This window comes from Rasamsonia emersonii, assembly GCF_000968595.1.
Source record: "Rasamsonia emersonii CBS 393.64 chromosome Unknown ctg1118621760000, whole genome shotgun sequence".
NCBI classification, from domain to species: domain Eukaryota; kingdom Fungi; phylum Ascomycota; class Eurotiomycetes; order Eurotiales; family Trichocomaceae; genus Rasamsonia; species Rasamsonia emersonii.
In genome coordinates, this window is record NW_013563287.1 from 58,719 (window position 1) to 69,634 (window position 10,916).

The 10,916-nt window shown below is 49.5% G+C and overlaps 4 protein-coding genes across 4 annotated transcripts; 2 read left to right on the forward strand and 2 right to left on the reverse strand.

Annotated features, from left to right (window-relative positions):
• Positions 1 to 138: 138 nt before the first annotated feature.
• Positions 139 to 3,261, reverse strand: T310_1710 (DNA repair protein Rad4; the record flags this gene model as incomplete). Its single annotated transcript, XM_013475435.1, has 4 exons — positions 139 to 1,958; positions 2,012 to 2,372; positions 2,492 to 2,629; positions 2,686 to 3,261. The coding sequence occupies 4 exons, from the start codon at positions 3,259 to 3,261 to the stop codon at positions 139 to 141; spliced, it is 2,895 nt and encodes a 964-aa protein (XP_013330889.1).
• Positions 3,262 to 4,017: 756 nt separating this feature from the next.
• Positions 4,018 to 5,679, forward strand: T310_1711 (Pyruvate dehydrogenase (acetyl-transferring); the record flags this gene model as incomplete). The annotated part of the gene is made up of 6 exons (XM_013475436.1): positions 4,018 to 4,020; positions 4,174 to 4,296; positions 4,360 to 4,493; positions 4,550 to 5,004; positions 5,060 to 5,509; positions 5,639 to 5,679. 6 exons carry the CDS (start codon positions 4,018 to 4,020, stop codon positions 5,677 to 5,679), a joined length of 1,206 nt encoding a protein of 401 aa, XP_013330890.1.
• A 248-nt stretch (positions 5,680 to 5,927) lies between these two features.
• T310_1712 (Cell wall biogenesis protein) lies at positions 5,928 to 6,457 on the forward strand (the record flags this gene model as incomplete). The annotated part of the gene is made up of 3 exons (XM_013475437.1): positions 5,928 to 6,017; positions 6,111 to 6,216; positions 6,285 to 6,457. The coding sequence occupies 3 exons, from the start codon at positions 5,928 to 5,930 to the stop codon at positions 6,455 to 6,457; spliced, it is 369 nt and encodes a 122-aa protein (XP_013330891.1).
• A 506-nt stretch (positions 6,458 to 6,963) lies between these two features.
• On the reverse strand, positions 6,964 to 7,944 carry T310_1713 (uncharacterized protein; the record flags this gene model as incomplete). Its single annotated transcript, XM_013475438.1, has 3 exons — positions 6,964 to 7,293; positions 7,358 to 7,614; positions 7,674 to 7,944. The coding sequence occupies 3 exons, from the start codon at positions 7,942 to 7,944 to the stop codon at positions 6,964 to 6,966; spliced, it is 858 nt and encodes a 285-aa protein (XP_013330892.1).
• Between the last annotated feature and the right edge of the window lie 2,972 nt (positions 7,945 to 10,916).

Genomic DNA, 10,916 nt, shown 5'->3' on the forward strand with positions numbered 1-10,916 from the left:
CAACAGAGATGGCTTTCTTGATTTAGTGTCTGGGTCATAGTACCTGATGTGACACAGTTGCACTACGCTTAACTACTGTACAGATAATCATGACCATAGTAGTCATAACCATAACGTCATATATATGCACCTAGCAACCTAATCAGACAGTAACCACTCTGGCTCCGCATCTTCATCCTCTGGGTCATGCGATAGTAAAGACCTCTGCTCCAGGTTACTGTCATCATCATCACTGGGGATGTGTTGCGGTGACTGTGCTCGTGAATGTGCAGCGGACGGTGGCCGGGAGAGGACTTCGACACTCGCAGACTTGGAGGTCCCTTCTGCAGACGACTCAATCATAATCGGCGCGGCTTCCGAGGAGCCCTCTGCTATAGCAGATGTTTCTACTCTGTTTGGACTTCGTTCATGCTGGTCTCTCAACACTTCACATTGTTGGTTCACACTCGCTGAAGCTCCGACAGACGAACCAGGTGCTGGTGCCGTCTCGTCCTTCCGCTGGTCATTCGGGACAACAACAAGGGTGTAGCGAGGTTGGGTCTTAGCTGTCTTCTTAGGCCTGGGGCTCGCTCCCGCTGCCAGGACCGGATTCGAGGATACAGAATCTGCACCGCCCACAGGTTCGGGAAGAAAACCTCCCCCGCCGAAAGCATCGTCTGAATCCGGAATGGATTGAGTAACCCGAGCCTGCTCGTCATTCCCAGTTAAAGATTCATCTCGTGCTGTCGACTGAGCCAAGCTGGTAGGTTCCGCGATCTTTTGGTCGGAGTCCGGAAGGAACCCTCCGCCTGTTTCTGCAACATCCACATCCCCCATTTCATGCTCCTTCTCATCTTGTTGATTTTCCTCTTCCTCTCCCTCAATTGTGTAGCTCTTCACCTTCTCTGCGATCCTCAGCTTCAGCAAAAAGTGCTTCCACAGACGCAGCGCCTCTGCAGATCTTCTGTCGAGCTCTTCCTGGATCCGCTCCTCTTCTATGCATTTGATGACCTCCTCGAGAGCCTCTCGGTATTGGGTAGCGGCGACAATACCATTAAAGACTGCCGTTCCATGCCGGCCCTTGAATTCAAAGCCCGTTACGGCGTCCGCATAGTCAATGCCGAGAAGCCTAGCTGCTCGAGCAGCGTCTGGATGTTTGAGATGGAATGCTCCAGGTGGGACCATGCTGGGAACGTAGACATCCAGATTCCCGTATGCATTCTTGGGAACTTTACCTTTCACCACAGGCGGAGGCTGATAGAGCTCCGTTTGGTGAAACGCGTACATTGGCGTCTCCGCCGCCAGATCCCCATCCCTATCTTCTTGGTCGTTCCGGGCGGTGGCCACAGCCTTAACGCGCTTCAGCGGCTGCTCTCCCATTTTGATGTCTCGGCCCAGACGATACCACCCATCAGCACTTCTGACAACATGCACATCTGCACGGCGATAGACAGGCTCGAGCGCGTCCTTTTTGGAGCCCGACTTGCTCAGAGAAACGTGCCCGATCACCCGTTTGGGATGGATGACTTCATTCCGGCGTAAATGTCTCTCCAACGCATAGATCGGGTGATCCTTGAAGTCTTGGATATTCTTCGGCATCGGTTCTGCCGCCGTTTTGGCGGTCAGCTCGCTGATCTCTAGTTGATCACGATCTTCCATGAAAGGTTTTTCGAAGAATTTCATGGTATTCGTCCACCAATTTTCACCATCTTTGGTACTTTCCACCCGGTTTTTCCGTGTTTTCGCATTGTATGCTTTCGCGTAGCGCTGAGTGACGTCTCTGGCTGAGGCGTCTTCTTCAAAAGCCACCACATAGGACATGCCGTTGTATCTGTCACCGGCGGGGGGCTCAAACTTCGAAGCCTTGGCCACGGATTTCGTCACAAGCGGATCTACCGGAATCCATTTTTGCACTGCTTGATTGAAGGCTTCCACCCAGAACACTGGATATGGAGATGTTTGCAAATTGCGCGAAGCCCCTGAATCTCAAGTCAGCTGATATAATACACTTTTGCGAAGATATAGGACTAACCAATGTGCCGGGACGGCGGAGACTGGCGGGGAATGGATTCGCTGAATTGCGGCTGACCAAGTCTCCTTGCCTTCGGCGGAGTTTGAGGACGAGAACGCGTTACGTCGTCACTCGAACTCGCATGATCATCAGACGAGATAACGATGTACTCTGGTTTCTGCTTGACAGGAGTCATGCCCTTCGCCACGCCGGAAAATGGAAGCGGCTGGAGGGAGCAAACCAGACGTGTTTCCACTGAAACCGAGCGCAGCAAGGCACAAAACAACTGAGCACCGAAATCACGAGATCCTTGCAGAGTTTTCGCCTGCTTCCGAAAGTCCTCTTTGGAAGTGATCGTTTCTGCCTCACGCAGAATTGTTTCCTACAGGGCAATTAGCGCGGAACAGCATCGAATAGTGAGATTGGGGAGTGTACCGCTTGATCCTTCACTGCCTTGGGATCTTCTGCCCAATGCGCTCGCCTCAATCCGGGTGCCGTTACCTTGAACCTCCTGCTGAACGCTTCACTGGCTTGCTTCAGTCCATCGATAAACGTTGTAGATCGAGTGAACTGCGACATGCTTTCCTTGGGATTGAGGAACGCTATCGTCTGCTTGGACAGCATCTGCTTTAAGAATTTCTAATGGCTATTAGACTGTTTCCAATAAATTGTACAGATGCGGACGGTTCACCTACTTGGACTTCCTCGTCGTTGCACCACAGATTGCGCAGGTGAACATGGCTAAGTAGACAGAGGACATGAACCTTGTGGATATCTAATCTAAGCTTCTTCTCAGCAGCCGAGGCTGGTTTTCGTCTGGCCACGACCGCCTTTCGTGGTTTGTCGATGGCTTCGTTGAGTGTAATCTGGATGGGCTCGTCGCTGTCTCCAGCTTGAGCAGGGTGAGCGCTCGAAGGTTGGTGAATCTCCACTTCTTCCCACTCCATATCGGAGTCATCATCGGAAGCGTCCAAATCATAAACAGTTTGCACTTGTTTATCTGCGTTGTCGTCGTCTTTCCTCGAAGCAGGTGCTGGTTCTGCTTCTTTCACGGCTGTCACCGGAGTTGCTGGCGGCGTTCTCCTCTCGCCGACTCTTCGCCTTTTGATCGGCCGATCCTCTATGTCCTGCTGGTTCGCAGCGCGCGCATCTGCTTCGGCCAGCATTTCGCGGTAGACTTCAGGAATCTCATCATCGGTATCATCTTGCCGTCTGGCTGGGGGTCTGCGACGAACCCTACCTCGTGCAGACGACAAACCACCGCGAGCCATAATGCGCTAAAGCAAATTATGGCAATGAAAAAATTCACGTAATAGTATACCTATACAATTTCCTCAATGGGGCTGCGTGGCCCGAATCCATTCGAAAGAACGTAATGTCTGTGATGGCGTCCTATCCGCATGGGCTAGAACGCGCCCGCAATGGCGCTGGGCCTCGCAGATAGCAGCAGCTGCCACAAAACAGGAAGTAGCATAGATGAGCACTGCTAGAAGCAGAGGTCATATTTCGGGCGCTCTGCATCTTATGCACATAGCATTATCGTATCGGGGGATGGACAGACGCGTGTGCGACAAGGCCAGCAGTCGTCGCTCAATGCATTGATAATCCGCAACAACGTTATTCCGGGGCGATGAAGAGAGCCAATAAGAGCGCAGGCATGCGTATCGTTCTCTTGCATCTCTACACAATTGCTGAAGTCTACGATGCAACAAAAAGGTCTATAAATTGATGATCACCTAGTCGATAAGCAGCTTTCGAAAGCTTCCGCAATGGCCTCTATCGACAGCCACAAGTTCTGCAAAAAGTCTGTGCAATGAATGAAGCATTGCGTCATAAGCAGCAAACATCATAGGCATCAAGGAACTACACACGAATGCAATAAACCATTATAGAGCGGCTGGTAGATGAACATGAATATAGGCAAGTCGATTGATTGATGCTAGTTCCATCTGACCTCGATAAACGGCCTCCCAAGCCGTGTTAGAATAAATGTCCTTAGTATCCAACTCATCCCTCTCCTACCTACCATGGTAAGAACTTCACACTCCATGGTTCCATGAAGGCAGAATTACTGCCGCCATCCGTCATTTCCGGAGCTGGTCGGTCTCGCGTTTGTCCTCACTTCAATCCTCGATGATCTACGGTCGGCCACATCTAGTGTCTACGTATACGCATTGTGAAAGATTGGCTCCATTCAAGATATGTTTTCAAGATCCCTGAAGACCAGGCAGACTCTGCCTCTGGTGCAATCTGCATTCACGCGTTTAAGTCGTCGATGTCTCGCCGACGTTGGCCCTGTCCCTGCTGTATGCAACTCTACTCAGTTCCAAAAATCGATTTCAATGAATTGACAAAGACTGTCCGTTCAGGAAGACGACAAGCCATTCGAAGTGCCAATCCCGGATGACAGTTTCGAGACATACGAACTGGACCCCCCTCCATATACGTTGGAGACGACGAAGCGGGAACTTCGACAGCTGTACAGGGATATGATGACGATTAGGTAGATAGACTCGGTCAACATTCCATCTTCCATTATTTTAGTTAATTCTGTGCTAGACGCCTCGAACTCGCCGCAGACAGACTTTATAAAGAACAAAAGATTCGCGGCTTCTGCCATCTCTCGACCGGCCAGGAAGCCGTCGCTGTCGGCATCGAGCATGCCATTACGCGCAGTGACCCGCTAATAACGGCCTATCGCTCGCACGGCTTCACACTGATGCGGGGCGGCAGTCTCAAGTCGATCATAGGCGAACTCCTCGGGCGACAGGAGGGCATCTCGTACGGAAAAGGCGGCTCGATGCACATGTTCGCGAAGGGGTTCTACGGCGGAAACGGGATCGTCGGTGCTTCAGTCCCCGTAGGAACGGGGATTGGCTTTGCGCAGAAGTACACCGACAGCGGGAATGTCATGATCAATCTGTATGGCGATGGGGCGGCCAACCAGGGGCAGGTGCATGAGGCGTTCAACATGGCCAAGTTGTGGAATCTGCCGGTGCTGTTTGGATGCGAGAGTAAGCCTTGATCTTGCGGTAAAAGAAGAAAGCCAGAAGTTGACGGATCTTGCAGACAACCAATACGGCATGGGGACCTCTGCTGAACGGGCGTCTGCGATGACAGACTACTACAAACGAGGACACTACATCCCAGGGCTGCGTGTCAACGGGATGGACGTGCTTGCCGTTCTCGTCGCTGTGCGATATGGATGCGACTATGTCCGAGCAGGTAACGGACCTCTGGTCTACGAGTATGTCACCTATCGGTATGCGGGGCATTCGATGTCGGACCCAGGCGTAATCTATCGGACTCGCGAAGAATTGCAGGAGAAGCGGAAGCAGGATCCGCTGACGGTGCTGAAGACGAAGCTGATCGAGTGGGACGTCAATACGGAAGACGAGCTCAAGGCGCTGGACAAGGAGGTCAGGAATGAGGTGAATGAGGCTGTTGCTGAGGCAGAGAAGATGCCTGATCCGCCCCCGACGCCGAATACCCTGTTTCAAGATATCTATGTTCGAGGCAGTGAGCCGGCGTATATGCGAGGTCGGACGGTAGATGAGACGTATTATTATCCAAGAGTGTGATAGATATATTTACAGCCACGCGTCAAGATATATATTAGAAATCGTAATCCTAATACACACATGAAAGACAACCCAATGACAGAGATTACTGAACCCCCGCTGTCCTAAAGACGGATTCGAGACTAGCCATACTAGATCCGTAATCTATACACCTTTGTCACCGACGTAATCCACGCGGAGATAGACGTCACAATGTTTTAACCCTAAATTTACCGAACCTATCCTGACAAGCAACTGACAAGAAAAAAAAGAACATAACAAGAACAGAACAACAACCAGGGCGTTAGAGGAGAAGAGCCAGACTCCAATTAGGATTTTATTTATCAATTTTATTCCCCCAGAAAAAAAAAAGAAGAATGGCCGCTACAGCTGCAGTCGCCGCCCCGATCAACGTCGCAACGCTGGTCACGCCAGCGCGATGCACGGCTGATTTCTCACTTGTCCCGGTGAGTAGAAACATACAAACATATAAACATATCTACACACGCAACATATCTATGGAAGTATATATCTACATCAGTGCTGACTTGTCAACCCAGATCGGCGGACAATCCACCTCCTACTCGCAACAAATCGCCGACATCCAGCGATTGATGCAGCAATCGGGACTGAAATTCACCATGCACTCGACGGGGACGACAGTTGGTATGATCGATCCCCTTCCCCAAATGTTTCCACCAAATCGCTAATTGTTAATTATTTGTGGATTTTAGAAGGCCCCTGGGACCAAGTAATGCAGCTGATCGGCTGGGCGCATTCGCTGATCCACGGGCAGGGGATTGCGCGGATTCAGACCGATGTGAGGATTGCGACGAGGACGGATAAGGTGCAGCCGATGGAAGGAGAGATTGCGTCTGTGGAGAGGATTCTTGCTGCTACTGCTTAGCACTGATATACTGCTTGATAAATTCATCAATACATTAAATTGGCTGGTCGATTGATGGATTGATTGATTGCGTGGGTTATTGCTGTCTTAATAGAGTCAGGATGGTTAGTTAATTAATTCTGGCCTGGTTAATCGCTTGCAACGTTCAGAGCAGAAAAGAAAGACGATGAGCCAGTTCCTTATTAGAGTTAGTAAGGGATACTTTCGAGAATTTCCAGATACTGGATGGCAATAATAAATCTGAATAATAAAACATCTAGCGAATGAATGAGTAGTCGATCTGCACTAGTAAGACAGAAGTGAATAGGTGTACATGGTAGAAAGATATAGTATCAGTGACATCAAATAAAATCAAACGTAAGGGGGAACGACATGCAAGAATGGAATGAAGAATGAGAGTTAAAAAAAAAAGAAAAAGAAAACCATGTCCAATACAACCTTGTATACAGAACTCCCATCCAGGGAAGACAACCAATACGTAGGCAATAACTTAATGCAGAGACTACCTACGTGGTAGTCCCTCCCACAAACACCACCAGGACAGCAGAGTACGCCGCCGTGGCCGTAAACATACTAATGGAGTCCGACGCAGTCAGCGCCATCATGGCAGCCGCAAAGACGAGCGTAAACACCCAGATGACAACGAAGCGGACGGGGATGCTGTGGACCGTGTAGAGGGCGAACATGGAGACGTCGTTGAGCGCGGTCGCGATGACCACCAGGGCGACGGTCACCCAAGACGAGAGCTTTTGGCTGTGGAAGCGGAGGAAGTACTGCCCGTCGGGCAGTCTTTCATTATCATCTTCGTCATCATCGACGGTGAAGCCGGGGAGGAACTGCATGAAGGTAAGTATTTCTTCTGAAACGAAATAACTTGTGTTACGTTAGATTAGACATTACCTTGGCAAATCTCCGAAAACAACCACTATCTTTCCACCGACTGAGCCGTTTCGTAATCCACGTGGTGACGCGATCTCGCTTTCGATAACTCCGGCTGAACAGCGCGACGAGGTCTTCCTGGAGACCTCTCTTCCACGGCGTGTCGTCCATGATGCCTATATCAGCAAAGACTTTGAGGACTACCTCCAGGGTGTCGAGATCGACTTCGTCCGGTTCGGCGAGGTTATTGATTTGCGCGTATTTCAGCACAAACGTGTCTATATATAAGTTCAGTGGTTAAACTTTTACATCAAAGTGATAGCTGCAGTAGACGTACAAAACTCTCTGAGCTTCCTGTCGGCCTCGTCGGCCAACTGCTGGAGATCCGGAGTGGTCTCCGACGATGTTGCTGGCTGAGGGGTTTGCGAGGCGCTAGTCGCTGCATGTGCAGACAGGGCCTGTTTGTATCGCTCTTCGGCGGCGTGCAGCTCCGCCTGGAGACGCAGAATGTTTCTGAGGCCCAGTTCGCCGAAGCTGCGCACGAGCGCTATGCGGCGCTTGTGCAGGAAAGACTCCACGAGACGATCGTAATTGCGAGGGGACGCCATGCGGAATATAGTCTGGTCAACAACGCTGCTGGGAGAAACAAAGAAATCAATGAACGATGAATGATGAATAACAATACCCCATTATATATCTGCAATCACAACGCCAGGAGGCTCAAGGCTCAATACTGCGAACACCCGTTGATCTGTCGGGACGCCACGAGGCAACGAATGACTCGCATTGCATGGCCGGGTGTGCGGCAAGCCAACAAGAACCCCTGCCTGCATTCATTCTAGTTGTCCATCGTTCACACAGCTCGAGCTCATTCGCCACGCATCGACAAGGCGAGGAGACAACTGGCATTGATACAGTTCCTGCAGCTGTCCATGCCCGGCAAGATGACCTGACCGCACGTGGATAGCAATGGATGGCTCAGGAACACGTTGGTAACCACCTCTGGGAGAATGAGCTGCGCTGCCAACTTGGCGTTCGACAAGGCTGTAACAGGTGAAATATGTCTTTGGTGATTGCACAAATGTAATGCCAGATCTGTTTGCAGGACAGCGTGGGCAGCTAACTGATTTTCTGATCTAACTCAGAAAATTATTCCCACCCATGGCCGCAAAGACGAAAAGGTCATGTGATCAATACCATTGGTGTTGTAGTTAAAGATGGAACTCTGAACAAGAAGCTTCTGCTATCTTCATCGGCTGCCAGCCTACAGCAGAGAGGGTTGGGATTCTAGATATGCTTAAGATCAGTCTCAGATCATTAATGGCATGCACGAATCTTACTCAGAGAATCTCTGGACACGTCTGTTTTTCTTTTTTTTTCCTTTTTTTTTTTGTTTGTCGATGGACAATAGTTATACAGCTCGTGTTCTGGCATGTCGAGACGCATCAAAACTCGGTCTTAGACGAGGGCACTGATGCACAGAATGAGAAATTGATCAGATATTGAGTGACAATTCACTAAAAATAAAGACATCTCTGCAGGAAGATTCGTGGGCAAATATTTTATTGTTTCTGAGTATGCAGCTTTTTTAAATTAAGTCAATGAAGATGCGGAGTAGACTTGAGTACAGAGTACGGAGCCGGAAGAACTACCAGGACTAACACTACGACTTGTCATAAAATTAACTTCGCGGCACTGCTCTGCTTCAGGTCGACCCACTTGGGCTGTCAATTAGCGCTCCCTATCCCAGCCCGTTTGTGCACTGGGAAAATGGCGGTCTGAGGTCAAGACTCCTGACAGTCAATCATGGCGATAATAACATACTTTGTGCAGAACGCCCCGTACGAAGTATTACTTTGTAACTCTTGTAGACTCCTTCTGTGTCGACGGAGAGAACGCCAGCACTTGTAAGACCTCAACTCGAATGCGACCTGGTGATGACAGCCTCTGGCAGTCCCCGAAGTAGCCAGTACAGAGTACGCAGTACCCCAGCAGCAATATTACTGAGAGGACTGATTTTTCACAAGTAGAACCAAAATTGGGGGAGCTATGAGGCTCCAGAACCCAAGCATGACAATGCGGGCCCAAAGAAGAAACACCTAAAAGATCGACCAAACCGGTCAGCCTGCCAATGTGAAAATCCGGTTAGCTTTGTGGGGAAACAAAAACGCCATCAAAAGATAGGAATAACGATATCCAATCGTTAGAACTGTCCAACACGTCTGTAATCTACTCCGTATTTCTTCTGTACGGAGCAAATACAGATACCCCAGGTACCCAAGTAATCGACGCGAGACCATGGTCATGGTACACTTCTGTAAAGAAGGATGACAGAAGAACACGGAAACCTGTCGAGGATATAGCTGATTTATCTCCCGCTGCGATAGACATGCTGAACCAGGCATGCATTGGCCTGTTTTGATTTCCACCCCTCTCGTACAGCAGGCAGTCGAAGCTTTGCTGTCCAACTCCTGCCAACTCGACGCCTTCGAGCCTCAAAACAAGCAGGGGAAGATGAAGCTCAGACAATGGCCGATTCGTTCAAGGCTCGCTTGCAGCGTGGCTGAGTGCCCAATGTGCGATTGTTATTTTTGTGATTTTCTCCCAAATCGGTAACCGAGTGTCACTGCTTAATAGTGGGTTAGAGGACATTCAACACTTCTCTTCATCACAGCAGAAAGGTAAATATTCTGACGAGTTTGTCGATAAAGGAGAGAGGATATTGCAGTGTGAGTATATCCCGATCAAATTCTCTTCTGATGGTGTGATTTGTTTCAAGAGTTTTGTGTCGTGTCATTCGCGACTCGACTCATTCCCCGCCGTATACATACTTCGAAGGAACATGCTGACTTGACCTCATAACTAGTGAGAACCCATTCGGTAAAAACCTCTGAGATATTGATCAAAGTCTGCCGGATATCGAGTTCCCCGTTCTGTGCCTTTATCCTTGATTTCATCGACAGAATGCCACGCTCGAGCACCCAGCGACCACATCGGAGCCGATCGTCAACAGACTCGACTGACAATTCACGCCTACCAATACTCGGCATATTCTTTGGGAGGGTAGGTTTTCGTGGGAAATATAGATAGATTATATATCGTCCTTTTCCTTTGTGTGGTTGCTCGAGATGGGTGTTCCTATAGAGGATCAGCACGCAGCTTCTAGGCTGACGAGAACATGAGCAGCAGAAGAGCAAAAATCATCCGCAGAATCAAGGTTAATCATCCATCCTTTCTTTCTTTCTTTCCTTTTTCATATCTTCTTTTTTTTTTTGTCGTGAAATATCTGGTCCGGATTCAACGCTGAGTCTGATTGCTGGATAAGCAGACGACCATCGACCACATCGACCACATCGACAACAGCAAAGACGCAACTCGAGAAAAGAGCGAAATGATATATTCGTTGCGGTCAGTTGCACTTGATTCGAAGCGTTGCAATCGACGCCGTTGGATAGGTTCGACTTTGGGAAACATGTCGAAGTCTTATATACCTACCTGGGGTATATACAACATGGACGTTGATTCCGCCAATCACGGCACAGTGCGCGGACAAGGGAGCGTGTAGTGCAGACAAGGCACA